A 14979-nucleotide genomic window follows, 5' to 3' on the forward strand; every position below is an offset into this window, starting at 1 on the left:
CGTCGGAAACATGCCTCAGCACGATTCATTAACTCAAATTAACTGCGCCAGGATGGCCGAGCTGTTTTTCGCTAACTGCGTCTTAAGTCTCGGTCCCGTGCCGTAAGCCGAATTGCGTCGTGGACTGTGAAACAAGATTTCTCACCTTGCCGTAGTCCAATAGTGCAGTGGTGTCTTGTCCCAGTGCAGAAGGAACGCAAGAATACGCTGAGAGCCCAATAAACCAGGTTACGTTAAAAAAAAAAAGGAGACAGACGGGTCGCCGCGCGCGAGCGCTGAACCGCGGGCGCCGCCATCCTCGCTGGCTTCGGGGGAGTGTCTGGCGGATGACGCATGTATCTGGCGCGTCATTGACCTGTGGCTAGGTAAGGCAAGGAAAATAAGTCACAAAGCTTAAGTTCATTTATACGCAAAACGTTTTAGTTTTCGCGGCAAAGAATTTAAAAGAATAAATAAATGCCTGTAAACTTAATTTCACTTTGTTTTTTTTTTTTTTTTTGATGCTCGCGGCAGCTAACGTTCCGCGTCAAAAGTATAGCGTGACGTATGGTGACGTGTTTCCTGTTGCCAGTTTTTGTCGAGTGTCCCCTCTTGTTGAATTTCTTTCTCTATGCTATGACTAGCTTACACACACTGCGAGATCGTTGGTTGGTTATTTACGTTGTTTACTACAGGTGGTGTTAGTGTGGAAGTCTGCGCCGGCAAATGCACCGCCCGTTCGTCTCTTTCGTTGCTGAGGGGCCTGTAACCAAATGTCTGAGTTCAATGTAGCGTAGATTTGCGAGACGCTCCCATCCTTCCCTCGTTGTTTCTCAAGCGCTGCTTGTTTTCCAAGCTACGTCCACATTACGTGCTTCTGTCACCCAATCCAGGGCCTTTGGACGGAAAGGGCAGGGGCCTCGCTAGCGAGCGCAAGGCCATGCGAGTAGTCAGTCTATGGCGTGGAAGTGTTTGCTTTCACTCTTGCGACGAAGGTCAAATGTGGCCAGGCCCTACGGCATCGGTGGGGTGGTGAGAAGAGCGGAAAGACCGGCGTCGAATCGAGCGCTGGGTTTGGTTTGTTCAGTTACCGGGGACTTCTGCTCCACCGTTCGGTCAATCCTTCCAAACCCTTCTATTGTATCTCTCTCGCGCGCGTGCTGCCTCGATTGAGCGTCGGCGCTGTTGCTTTCGCCTTGATGTCACGTCTGTGCACTTTCTGCACTGCGTACATACGCTTCTCGCTATTTGTATCATGATTGTTATTGTTACGCATCTGCAAGCATCCTGTCCTTCGAAATGTTCAGTGTCCAGCACTATGTTCGAGAACGGTGAGGTGAGCCGGGCATTCGTTGATGCTTTGCTGTATTGTAGTCTGTTTTGCGCAGAATTCTGACCGCATAGTATTTCGCTTAACGAGTGACACTTCGTGAGCGTGCCGCGAAGCGTCAGCAAGATGTATGTAAAATTGACTAAAAGCAACTATTTCTATAGTGTCTGTATCTTCACTTTTATCCTTTAAGACGAAGCTTATTCTTCTCCAGGGTACTTTGACCTGTGCCCTTGATGATCAGGCCATGTGCTCATCACATGGTCGTTTTTATAGTTGATTTGTGGACATTGTGATGCTTAGAAAATAAGGTTGTTTGTTTTGTGTTTGAGACATAGTTTACATCATTTTATTTTAATGTTGCCGCTTGTAATGTAATCTCCTGTGTATGTGGTTACTGGTCTATTAGACTTATTGATGTTAATTATTTTAGATATGTTCAAGACAAACCTTTTCCTTATATCTGTCATGTTATGTCACTAATTTGCAATGTGGCAATTACGAAGACAAATACTTTGCGATACCCGCCGTGGTTGCTTAGTGGCTATGGTGTTGCGCTGGGAAGCACGAGGTCGGGGGATCAAATCCCGGCCACTGCGGCCGCATTTCGATGGGGGCGAAATGCGAAAACCCGTGCCCCGTGCATTGGGGGCATGTTAAAGATCCCATGGCGGTCAAAATTAATCCGAAGTCCCCCACTGTGCCGTGCCTCATATTGAAATCGTGGTTTTGGCTCATAAAACTCCAGAATTCAATTCAATTGTTTCCTATTCGAGACCGACGGTATGTGGTTATGTACGCACTGTAGCTGTGAGCGGTGCGGTGTTGTTGAATTGCGGTCCCTCATTGTTACTGATGTTCGGGAGTTGACGTTGCTAAAGGAGCACTGTGGAAAAAGAAATATGGGTGTGATGTCGGATTTTTATTAAACTTTCCCACTGTAATTTCACAAGTGCGGGATTGCTAAGACTGGGCACGTACTACGTGGCCCACAAGTGGCTGAAACGGGATTGCTGAACGGAGTAGCCTCACTGCTGTGGCGTGTAATCCAGGAAGTCTGCGCTGCGCTTGGCTAACCTCCCTGCCTTTCCTTCTCTTCTTCTCCTCTCCTTGGGGAGTCCAGGTTGTCAGTAGACCACATGGAGAAGCGTCACCGTGAAGCGGTGAAGCATCATCTTCACCAGATGGGAGGGTCATTTCGCCAGGCTGGCAGTAGCTGTGCAAAAACTCGCCATATTAAGAGCGATCGGTATTAAAGTAGCTGAACTGTAGGAGGCGGCATTTCTGGAACATCATTTAAAATCTACACACCCACTATCTACAAGCTGTATTTGCTGCCTAGTGTTTTTGTGGTGTGTTCGGGTGACCACGATGCCAGGCGGAGCTGACCAAACAATCTTCTTGGTTATGTCGCAGATGCTCCTGTAATCTTGCCACAAGTGCTTACCTTTCGCAATAGATGCGCTGGCGCTCTCGCAGAGTTTCGACGAACCATAGGTGAAACAGATGGACGTACTGAAACAAACGACTACATCATGTCTCAGCTCTCGATAAGGCATTTTTATTTTGGAGCATTTGACGTCACACACAATGAATTCGTTCGCAGTAATGAGTGACATCGCCCCACCTACAGCAGAATGATTTTTTAGAGCAAGTCACATCGTGACTGAACAGTAACGGAGGCCAATTTACCTCAGAAATAAGAAACAATAATATAGGCTATATCTAAAGACGCCCCTTTCTTCATGCTTAGAAATATAGTTCATAAAAATGCCACTGCGCCTCATTTGTTTGCGCTTGTTTAAATCTTGATGTTTCATCATTACTCAATACAGCGTATAAATCGATCCGGGTCGAAAGGGGTTTCTAAATTTTGTCATTTCTGCATCGAACCAGTTCTTGTTCTTTTACTTCATCAATGTTGTGAGATTTTGTCATTTTTAATAACGACGTACACAATAAGCAACTGGCAAAAACTTCTTTTTTCCTGCACCACTGTCGGCAATACTGACAAAGGAGCCAAGTTTACTACATGCAGTAGCGTATGTTGGTACCGTCTCACAGCGTAGGTTGAGTTGAGTTAAATCCCGGCCCCTCTGACGACAGTAACTCTTCCATCGAATCCATGCTCAAGGAGCTATTGGCAGGCCAAAATAAACTGGTAACGGATGTAACAGCGCTAAGGAAACAATAGACTAACATGGAAAAACTCGTGGCTGATCTTTGAACTAGGTTTGCTGAGTTGGAAAAAAAAGTTTCGCGTGTCGACGACCTTGAACGAACAGTAAAATCTTTAGAAGCAAAATTAGCTGACCTAGAAGATAGAACTAGGCGCTCAAACATGGTGGTATTTGGTATTCCTGAAGATCCGAATGAGACAGAATCGGTCCTAAAAAATAAAGTTCTCAACGAAATTTTTGCTGCAAAGCTTGACATTCGATGTAAATCCGTTGGTAGAATTCATCGCCTTGGAAGGCCGGGAAAACAAAGACCGGTCATAATTTTGTTCCAGTATTTTAATGAAAAGAAACTTGTGTTCAAAAACGCTTACAAATTAAAAGGCACCAGAATAACACTCCAGAATGACTATTCGCGAAGTACTCTGAATAAGCGAAGACTTCTCTGGAACAGCGCAAAAGCTGAGAAGGAGCAAGGAAAGAAAGTCAGCCTAAATAATGACAAACTGCGAGTAGATAATAAGTTCTTCATTTGGGATGAACAAGAAAACTCGAGAACGCAAATTCGAGCCAATCAAGGTACTCCAATGAATGACTGACGCACTACGGTTGCAGCTAAAGAACTACGGATTCTAAATATTAATGCTCGCAGCATTGTTAACAAATCGGAGAAACTTGAATCAGTTATCTTGAGTTACAATCCCCATGTAGTTGTGTTAACCGAAACGTGGCTGCATGACGTTATTGAAGACACAGTTGTCTTTCCCCCGTCTTATCAGGCCTATCGTCGTGATAGGTCATCGAGGGGAGGCGGCGTAGCAATTTTGGTAAAAAAAATATAACTGCTGTTCTTTTGCGTCAAGCCAGTAACCTAGAAGCTGTTACATTGAAACTTTCCTGCTGGGGTAAAATATTTTTATTGTTTGCCGTTTATCGAGCCCCTGACTCACCTGCGCAATTCCTTTGTGATCTCTGGGAACATATTGCATCGTTTACAAGCGATAATGTGCTGCTCATAGGCGATTTTAATCTCCCACACATTGATTGGGAGAATGTATCTTCCTTCACCGACTCTAACTTGCATGTGAACTACCTACGCAATATTATGCTTTGTCATAACTTGCAGCAGGTTGTCAAACATCCGACACGCATTTACGGCACGTCGGAAACGGTCCTTGATCTTGTTTTTGTAAGTCGATCCATTGAAAATGTTTCTGTCTCCATTGAACCTGGCATTTCTGATCATGCACTCGTGTATTTCACATGCTCGTTGAACTCGTGTCATGTCAGTAAAAACAAAGCAATTACTGTTAAGGACTTCTCTCGAGCCAATGATGAAAGCGTTCTCGATTACCTTGAAACATGCCTTGACAATTTCCGAGGGCATGATATTACCGTACTTTGGCACACATTCAAACAAATTGTTAATCACTGCCTCAACAATTTTACTCCGAGCAAAACTAAACGAACATCTAAAGTTACTCCCTGGATAACAAGAGAAATATTACACCTTAAAAGGAGAGTTAAGCGCTTAACACGGCGATGTGGTTCACGTGATGCCGTTCAAGAAATCCAGAATAACTTAAACCAAAAGTTGGGGCATGCTAAGCGTCGGTACTTGCACTATACACTGCCAAATTTTATGCGCTTCACTCCGCAAGAATTTTGGGCCTTTCTAAGAAAAAAGAACAAGGCAGTTAGCCATATTGTACAAGAGGGGAATATCATCAATGATAAGCACAATATTGCGCAATATTTCAATCAATACTTCCACAGTGTTTTTTTCTAACTCTGATACTACTACACTTCACAACTGTGCGTCATGCAACACTGCACCTGATATTGTGTCACTACCAGGTGTTGTTTCAATGCTACTGAACCTTAAAACTAAATCCTCTCCAGGTCCAGATGACATAACCAACGTTTTTTTGAGGAGGTATGCCGAAGCATTGGCGCCTTTTATCGTTGTTATATTTCAAGTGTCTCTGTCTTTAGCTACCCTGCCTAAAGATTGGCTCTTGGCACGTGTTGTACCTGTACTGAAAAAAGGAGATGCCGCACTAGTAACAAGTTATCGTCCTGTATCACTAACTTCATCATGTTGCAAACTACTTGAACATATCATAGCTAAGGAAATTAATAAGTTTATAGGTGATAACAACGTACTTTCTTCTTGTCAGCACGGTTTTCGCAAGGGTTTTTCTACTGTAACACAATTAACAACAGTTATTCACAATTTTGCTAGTGTTCTTGATAAGACCGGTCAAATTGATGTAATATTCCTAGATTTTAGAAAAACGTTTGATCTCGTATCACATAGTAAGCTTATTTATAAACTAGAATCTATTAACCTTCCAACCTACTTAGTGCTTCCGGTATCATCTGGAGTGCCCCAGGGCAGTGTACTGGGCCCTTTACTATTCTTAATATACATTAATGACATTACAAATGAGATTAATTCCCCTGCTCAAATTAGATTATTCGCGGACGATTGTGTACTGTACAATGAGATTAACTGTCATGAAGATCAATTAGTACTAAACTCTAACCTCCAAAGCATTCTTTCGTGGTGTCGGCAGTGGAGCATGGAATTAAATACCAGTAAAACAGTCTACATGTCAATAACTAGTAAGAAAATTAAAAAGCTGTCGTTTTCTTACAAACTAGGCTCCGAACTGCTTGCGGAAGTCAGCGAGTACAAGTACTTAGGCATCACAATAGTCAACAACCTCAGTTGGAGTACTCATATCTCTCACATATGTAACTCTTCGTTCAGGAAACTTTGTTTTCTCAGACATAAGCTAAAACACACACCTCCTAGTACTAGGTTAACGGCTTATACATCCCTAATTCGACCTAAACTCGAATACGCCAGCATTGTCTGGGATCCCTATAGAAAATCCAACATCGATGCTCTTGAAATGATACAGCGTAAAGCTGTCAGGTTCATTTATTCTAAATATCGTACAAGTGACTCTCCCTCTAATCTAATGATGCAGCATAACATCCAGACTCTACAATTACGAAGAAAAATACAAAGATTAAAATTTCTGTTTTCGCTCAAGAATAATCTCTTGTCTGTAAACCCGGATCTTTATTTAAAACCTCTTGCAGCACGTAGAACACGGCATCGTCATGATGACTCTTTAACACCTTATAACGCCCGAACTAACCTTTTCAAGTATTCTTTCTTTCCACGCACCATAACAGCTTGGAACAACATACCTTTTTCAGTTATCTAGTGCAGATTTTTTTGAACATATAAGTCTTTGACATCACTGGCATTAATGTACTGCGAATTTATACCTACACTTATCTGTTTTCTTCGGTTCGGTATCGTATATCTCGCCAGCTGCAGTAACGGTCAGATAATGTTTTATTTTGTGTGTGTGTGTGTGTGTATCTGCGTGTGTGCCACGCTTTTGGCAATTTGGTTGTGTTACAAGTGCGTGAACAACTTTATATTTCATTGTGTTGCTACGCTTCATTGCCCTGCACTTGAAGTTGCTATTTGCAAATATTTTTACAAGGTTCGTGCTCTTTTCTTTTTCCTTTTTGTGATTTTACAATTATTAGTCCTCTTTCTTGCTGTGTATATGATCTTGTTTTATACTAATACTTGTACGCGTTGCTTCGATGTATTTTTATGTACTTTTGCCCCTCCTGCTTGGGCCCTATTTCGGGCCTGCAGTATTCTGTAAATAAATAAATAAATAAAACTGTATTTGTTTGCTGCTTCCAAAGTATGATTGTGCCGCATAAGAATTGTGCATGAATTAAGAGGCATGGCTCATTTGGGCTTGTGGATGTCGGAGTAAAAGGTGCGCAGGAAAGACAAAATACAGAGATACAGCTAGTGGAAGAATTTGCGACCAGTCAAACAAGTGAGCATGCATTCGAGAATGAAAAGAATGATTTGTGTGTGCAATAATAAGATTGTTAGAGAGAAAAATAAGAATGCCGTTGTGTAGTACATTGCTCACACTACACTTACTATACTAGCAGACGTATATTATCAATGTGGATTTTTAAAACGAAGTGCGAATCTGTGCTAGAGCATAACAGAAAATAACAATTAAGAAAACTGGTACACGTCCACACTTCACCATGTGCAAGGACAGATAACGTCGGTGCTATTTGGGAATGTGGCCGTGGTGTGCTGTGGAAACTGCTCCATTCATGCCATACTGACTTACTCATGAAAGATAAAAACGTATACCAGGTATTCAGAAAAAAATTAAAACTAAACATAAATAGATCGAAAAAAAAAGCCTTTAGGTGGACCAGCACTGCCGCAGCAAATTTGTACTTACCACGCTTTTTTTTATTGAGTAGGTGTTTTGTGTAGTTCCAACGTTAACATAACTATACAACCGCGAAAATAGTGCTCTGAAGCACCTAGCGCGGATGATTCCAACTCTCCCATAGAAGTGCGGGGCGTGTTCGTTAACAGTGACATTCAGACAGCACCACTTCTTTATACTACAGTACACGTGAGACGTAGGGACTCATTTTCCCGGGAAGATGGCAAACTAAATGCAGAAAGTGTTTCGTTCACCAGCGGGCATCGCTTTGTGGGGCTCAGCCACTGCACTGCGTCAATTACTTCGCATCGACAAACTCGGGACAAAGAGTGGCGCATCTTTTAACTTTGGGTTCCTAGAAAAGCCGCAGTGAAGGGCTTCGCATGAAGGGTGCCCACCTCAGTTGCTGTAACGTGCACCTATATAATTATGCATTAGTATACATGACACTACTGCACTCTGCCCCAACGATAATGCGGACACCACGACCGCGAAAGTTGCTCGAGAAATAACAGAATAATTAGGTACAATTAAGGAGGCAGTCGCTAGTTTTTTAGTTATTTGCTGTGGAATGCGCAGGTTGTCCCTGATAAACGAGCGCGGTCTCAGCTTGTGGTTACCGAGGTCACTATCACAGAAGTGCAGGCTTACGTGTCTGATGAATGCCATGGCCATATGTTCCGTTGTTAAAGGGGGGAGGGGGGTTGAAGGGGGGGGAGACTTTGGCTATTTGAGAATAAAGGTCCAAATCAAATAAAACAGTTGCATTGTCTATCGGACTGTCTATCACGCTCTTGAATCTCACAGCAGCAGCACGGAGTTGGGACTGCCCCGGCAGAATCTGCAGGCGATTAACCAACCACTCCATTAAGTTGCTTTGCGACGGGGTGGTTGGTTCACGTCACCGTGGCGAACCACAATTGAACTCATTATTGCTCTAATTTGATACACCCACAAAATTGGCAACACCATCACCTATTGTGTACTTTCTTGATGGTAATGTCTAATAATAAATTCATTGCAATCACACCGCGCGCGACTGGTGTCAGACTATCAAGCGGTGCCAGTTTGCCCTGAGCGAATCTATGACGGTGACGGCAGGCTGCCATTACAGAGTAACAATATCCGCCTCCGAGAGCAGGCTGCGGGCTCTTGGTGCAAGATACAGAGCTGCACGCTGAAAATGTTATTGGAGGTATGGACAGACCTCACGGCATTGTGAGGGACATTCACATAAAGGACACGTGGTCAATAACCTACATCAGTCATGTAAATAGACTAAAGGTGTTGCCGGGATCGCGAATGGAAAGAAAGATGCACTGTAGTACGCGTGTGGCATGCCCTGGATCTCCGTTGTTGAGCGATCGCCGGCGATAGGACTTAATGAGGAGAATTTTCTTTACAAGTTCTCAAGTTTATGAAAATTACTGTATGGCAATCCATAGAAGGGATTTAGTTTAAATATGTCAGAGCCAGTAAGGTAAACTTTGGGGGGGCTTGCAAATGCGATTCTCTAGAGAATGCCAGCAGGAGCAACACTATAACGTCTTGAAGACATTAGATAAAAGCGTTGATGCATGCGGGCCTAAAGACACATCTGCCCAACTTACCGACATAGACAACGTAAATCAAAAGCTTAAGGTGAATCGCAGCGTAAAAATTAATTCGCAAAGGACATTATATACAGGGTTTCATCAGCCAACACATCCACTAACTATTCGATCGTGAACTTCTCTGTTTAGTAGGGTTTGAGGATTGTAACTGACGCCTCAAAAGAAATCAGTGTGTCATCGTTCGCGTTTGGAAAATCAAACTGATTTTCCCTTTCCGTTGAAGTGCTAACGTAAATAGTGCAACACATTACCCGCCCCTCAAACCGTCGTGTTAATCCAAGCACAACATCGCCATGGTCCAGGATTTCTTGTAGCGGTACAAGCGAAGCGAAACCAGGACACCAGCTGGTGTCTCATTCGCTGGCGCCTGCACGCTAAATCTCCGGCTATATAATGATAGTCGCTTGGTGATTTTGTGCCCTCTCAAGCATGTCAAGGAAAAAGTCGTCTTGTTCGTCCACTGTGCGAAATATGAGACAGGCTGAGAGAAATTTTGATTCTGCAAACAGTAATTATGACCAAGCATTCATCAGACCACACGAGGCCAACACAAACGTGCTTTCGCAACGTATATGATGGGATTAAGCTCTCCGGTAAGTACGTGACATTGCGCGAAAGACGACAGTCGGCTATGAGAATGTCTCCAGCAGACGGGTTTCACTGTGGTATTCAGCCTAGCCGAACCCTGCCCCGTTTACTTCCAGTGTATGAACCGGACGACTGGGTACATTCACGAGACGATATAAGATCAGACCACACCACAGAGGCGGCTGCACTTACACGAGCTTCACCTGGAACGAACCGAACGGTTCTCGGCGAAGTAAATTGTTTCGCGCATCAGCTAGAAGGTGGTGCTCAGGAAGCCTTCTTAATGTCTCGGAGGAACCTGTTGCTCGTCGTGGCATTGCCGCGGTTCTCGACGAATATGCTGGCTGTGACGAGGCCGGGCTTCTCGCGGAAGCCTTTGACCCAGTGGAGCTTGCGGTCCGAGCTGGCCACGGCGGACGTGCCCACCGGGCTACCGTTACGCCCCTCTCCGTCACCCGGACCGAAGCCCTGGCCATTGTGTCCTCCGTCGCCGCTCGCAGGCTGCGCCGACTTGCACGGCAGCTGCCTGTATTCGAGATGGAAGCCCTTGCCGCCACCGTAGCCGTCAGTCATGAATAGAATCCGGATCTCGGGTGATGGGCCATCCGGGAAAGGAAACTTGCCTGCGCGCAGCAGAAATGGAAGCGAGGTTTTAATCCGTTAGCGCTTAACAAGCAAGCACTGACAAGAGAAATACTGAAAGCGTAACAGCTGTGCTAAGGTAATAAGGTGTGAGACAGGGCTAGTTGGTGTTCTATATTGATACGACCAGCGCAAAAGCAGACACGAAACAGAAAAAGAGGCGACGAGGACAAACGCTGAAATGACAAGCGCTGAGGATAAGCACTGGACAAGCGCTTGTCCTCGTCCTCTGTTTTTGTGTTTCGTGCCTGTTTTTGCGCTGGTCACGGTATCAATATCGCTACGGTAATGGCCCAATTTTCCGAATGGTGCATAACGCTCAAATACGAATCCTGAGAACGTTTGAGCTTACCAAGAATCAAGGTCTCTCTTACCTTTCCGTGGAACCAGTGGCCTCCTCTGTAAGGCTCACAACGTTGAACTTTTCGGTTCGGCGAACGAAACAGATCGTGCAACACGCATTTGCAAGCGGCAAATGCCTTTGTCATCATCTGAACGATCTTCCACTGCTTCAACTTGTAGAGCTTTGCCAGTAATGATTTTCTCAAGAATCGAAAGTCCCAGTTACGGCAGAAAGGCGGAGCATTGAAACCATAGCAAAGTATAAGACAGCTACGCGAAGTAAGGCTCGTAGTTTTATCGGCTCTATAAATTGCAGTAAACATTCGCTTGCGCTGTGAATTCACTTACACTCACTGTCACAACGCTGGCGTGATGTAGAGCGGCAGCAGCGGCGATCGAAAGGTTCGTGCTGCCTCTCGCTTCAACGCGTCTTCGAAACATACACAGTACGCACAAAGCTACCAGTCATCTCGGCTCACCTCTGTATTGCAGCCGCCGCAAATTACCTTCAAGATAGGGTGCGCAGAACCACACTGAGCCGCGCCAATCTCTGCTACGGTCGGGCTAGAAGAGGAGACGCACGCTCACCTCCCCCTCCTCGCCTTTCTTTGCGCGCGTCACACCGGGCGAGCAGGAAGATGGCGCGCATGAAACCAGCATACTTCTCAGTTGACCATCACACCCTTTACCACGCACCTATAGTATACGTTGTGCCAGGCGGGGTAGGATATTATCGCACTTGGACTTTATAAGGAACCTCACACCGACGCTCACGATGACGGCGGAAATTCGCTCGGGGGGTCTCTATAATTGCTATCGCAATTAAAAAAAGTATGGCTACCAAAGCGCATACATATTTTTCTTTTTTTGCACAGCTTGCCCTTCCTTCCATCACTGCTGCAGAAAAAAACCAATCATTCGCGTGCCCACCGGTATCGCCTGGTCTGGCTACTTCTTATAGCCTGCTAAACATACGATTCAAAGGCTGTTCAGCCTTTAATTAAGTAATTAGGTCATGCCGACTTCTGGTCGAATCCACTGATTTCGATGGAGTGGGCATGACTGCTCCAGGGAGCGATTTAGGCGCAAGATCCGCTCTTGATCTGACACTGGAACACGTGGTCTGGGCTCCCGATGTGCCTTTGGAAAAGACCTGTTCATAAAAGAGCAGAAAAATTTTCTCCGAATCTTCAACTGCAATTCAGCATTACATTCTCTAAGCCCCCGTTTATTATTATTGCGTAACTCTGCTCATTTTTTTCTTTGTAAAGCTAGTTTTGTATAATCACAACTTTTCATTTTTTCACTTGTTCTCACTAATTTTCTGGTTGCAATACACGCTATTTGCGTCTGTAATACCTAACACTGTATAAATAGGAACAACTTATTGTATTAACCCTTTCGTTCGATGGCAACAGCCCACTGCAATGTATCTTTATTTCCTACTGTGCGCACTATAAAGAAATGAAGTATATAAATAAATAAATAAATAAATAAATAAATAAATAAATAAATAAATAAATAAATAAATAAAAACTTAGACTATTGAATGCGTATCCGCACCAGCCACTAGAACAGCGCCGTGCGACAACCACCCGTAGTGTTTCAGCAGCTAACATGGTGACACCAACGACCTGTGACTTTTGGCTCCCCACCACGAAAAAAAAGTCGCCGTTTCGCCCGAAAGGCGAAGCATCGATTGCGATAGCAAATTAGTAGAGAGCTATACGAAGCAAGGATAGTAGTTTAATTTGCCGTATAAAGTTGTAAACATTAGCTTACTAACTAGAGAGAGAGAGAGAGAGTAGATTTTAATGAAGAGAAGGGAGGAGAGGTCGGCCTGGAGAGCGTATCTCTAGCCTGCTACTCCTCACTGGGGTAAGGGGAAGTGGGAGATACAGAGAGAGGTAGGTGGCAGGTGATTATGATATCGTACAATGAGCTACTATTTACACACGTTGTCCAATACGGGGTTGTGCACTTTTCACACACTACACACAGGAGTAGTGTTGTCCACACAGAACGTCATCGCACAAACACATTTCGCGCACTGCACACTGCACAGGTCCTTGAGATGACCGTCTAAGCCCGTCTCACGCATAAAGTTCAAATGTGATCTTATGGTGCGCTGGGCATGATCAACGCTTCTGCATGCGCCTAAAACCTTGGCTTCCGAAAAGGGGCGGGAGTCCAAACAGTCAACACTACGCTTTAGTGTCCTTCGCTCGGCCGCATATTGAGGGCACACGCAAAGTATGTGTTCTATTGTCTCGGGAGTGTGACAGACGCTACAATCAGGGTCCCGTTCTCGTCCAATCTTGTGAAGGTATTTGCGAGTGTACGCCACACCAAGCCGTAATCGATGGATTAGTGTTTCCTGGCCTCTCCGCATCCGAAGTGGAAGTCGGAATCGCAAACCGGCGTCAAGTCTATAGAGGCGCTCTTGTCGATGTTCGGGGTTGTCCCATTGTCGCTCCATAGACGTTTTGATGGCGTTGCGTAGCAAGGCGTTGATGTCATAACGGCAAAAGGGACGTTTTATAATCTTCTCGTCAGTGTGCGGCATTTTTGCTTCCGCGTCAACCTGCTCATTTCCGGCTGTTCCACAGTGGCTGGGAATCCACTGCAGTGCAATGGTATGTCCGGATTGAGACGCCTCAGTAAGCAGAGCCATGATGTCGTCGATTAGAGGGCTGTATGCGCTTCTGGGATTCATATAATTGCTTATGAGTTCCAGCGCCGGTTTTGAGTCGCAGAACACTCTCCAGTTAGCGAGGTTTTGTTGTAGTATGCAGCGTACTGCGTCTCGAATGCCGGTCAACTCAGCGGCTGTAGACGATGTTTTGCGTCCTATCTTGAACCGCTGCGTAATCCCCATTGCAGGTACCGTGTAAGCTGCCGCGGAAGAGGTCTTTGTAACAGAACCATCTGCAAAAACATGTTCGGTATATCCGTACTTGTAAGCAATGTAGGATAACGCGAAATGTTTGAGACCCGCAAGCGGCACTTTCGACTTTTAACACGAAAGTGCTTTATGCCGGGGTCCACCAAGACTTCACTGACGTATTTCCGTCACGGATATGACGTTCTTAAAATGTATACGAACATAATACAAAGAAAGAAACCAAAAGAAGAAGTTCCACAAACATGCGAAATTTCGAAATCGAACCCACGACCTCTCGGTCCGCAACGCTAGATCGCCGAGCGTTTAACCCATTGCGCCACAAACGCATTTGCAGAGAGCTACACAGACGCGCCTTATATATCTAACACTCCTCCGTGTACCCGCGCTCTTGCTCGGGGCGGTGCCGCCGCCTACGAGCAGAAAAGAGAAGTACTGCATTATGACACTAACGCGCACCGACAGTGAACGCTTCGGTGGTCTCAGCACTACGACGCCTCGATGCCAGCATTCGAAGGGACGCTGGCATCAAGAAGCACTACCAACGCCACCTAGGTGGCGTTCACCGTGCTCAGCACAGCGGAGCGTGGCCTCCGCAATTAGCTCTGAAAATGTTTCTGAAGTTGATCGCGGAGGCTGCAATTACGACGCGCTGTACGCGCTGATTTGACTCGGTGACGATTCAGTTACGTGCTTTGTCTGGCGCGTTGTATTAGTGTGTCAGTTACGTGCTTCGTCTTTCGCGTTGTGCTAGCGTGTGCAGCGTAGTGCAGCTTCCATATGCACCGACGGTGTTTCTCCGCTGTCTACTGATACGAGTGTGATGGCACCGACTACGAAAACTGCGGCATTAAGCGCCGTCGAAAGACAACGAAGTCAGCGAGCTAACGTCGCGCAAGTGAGTTTAGTGCAGCGATGGACACGCCAGGGGGGAGCGGGAGGCCTTCGCGCGTTCACGGCTCAAGCTGAGAACTCTGCCTCTCGCTTTCCAGAAGTTGACCGCATCGCGACCCAACTGGCTGCCATACACACACCGAACCAAGACCGAAATGATCGTACCTTCGCCGAAGCGACCCGCCAGCGGGACGCCGCTCGACAATAC

At 45.4% G+C, this 14979-nt stretch overlaps 1 protein-coding gene across 1 annotated transcript in view; it reads right to left on the bottom strand.

Moving 5' to 3' along the window:
- Positions 1 to 10063: 10063 nt before the first annotated feature.
- The window catches only part of LOC119432464 (uncharacterized), a 43612-nt gene continuing 38696 nt past the window's right edge, over positions 10064 to 14979 (bottom strand). The window contains 1 exon segment of the mRNA XM_049658246.1: positions 10064 to 10614. Coding sequence (XP_049514203.1) covers positions 10259 to 10614 — 356 coding nt within the window. The 3' untranslated portion in view covers positions 10064 to 10258.

The sequence above is a fragment of the Dermacentor silvarum genome, chromosome 11 (genome assembly GCF_013339745.2).
Source record: "Dermacentor silvarum isolate Dsil-2018 chromosome 11, BIME_Dsil_1.4, whole genome shotgun sequence".
Taxonomy (NCBI): domain Eukaryota; kingdom Metazoa; phylum Arthropoda; class Arachnida; order Ixodida; family Ixodidae; genus Dermacentor; species Dermacentor silvarum.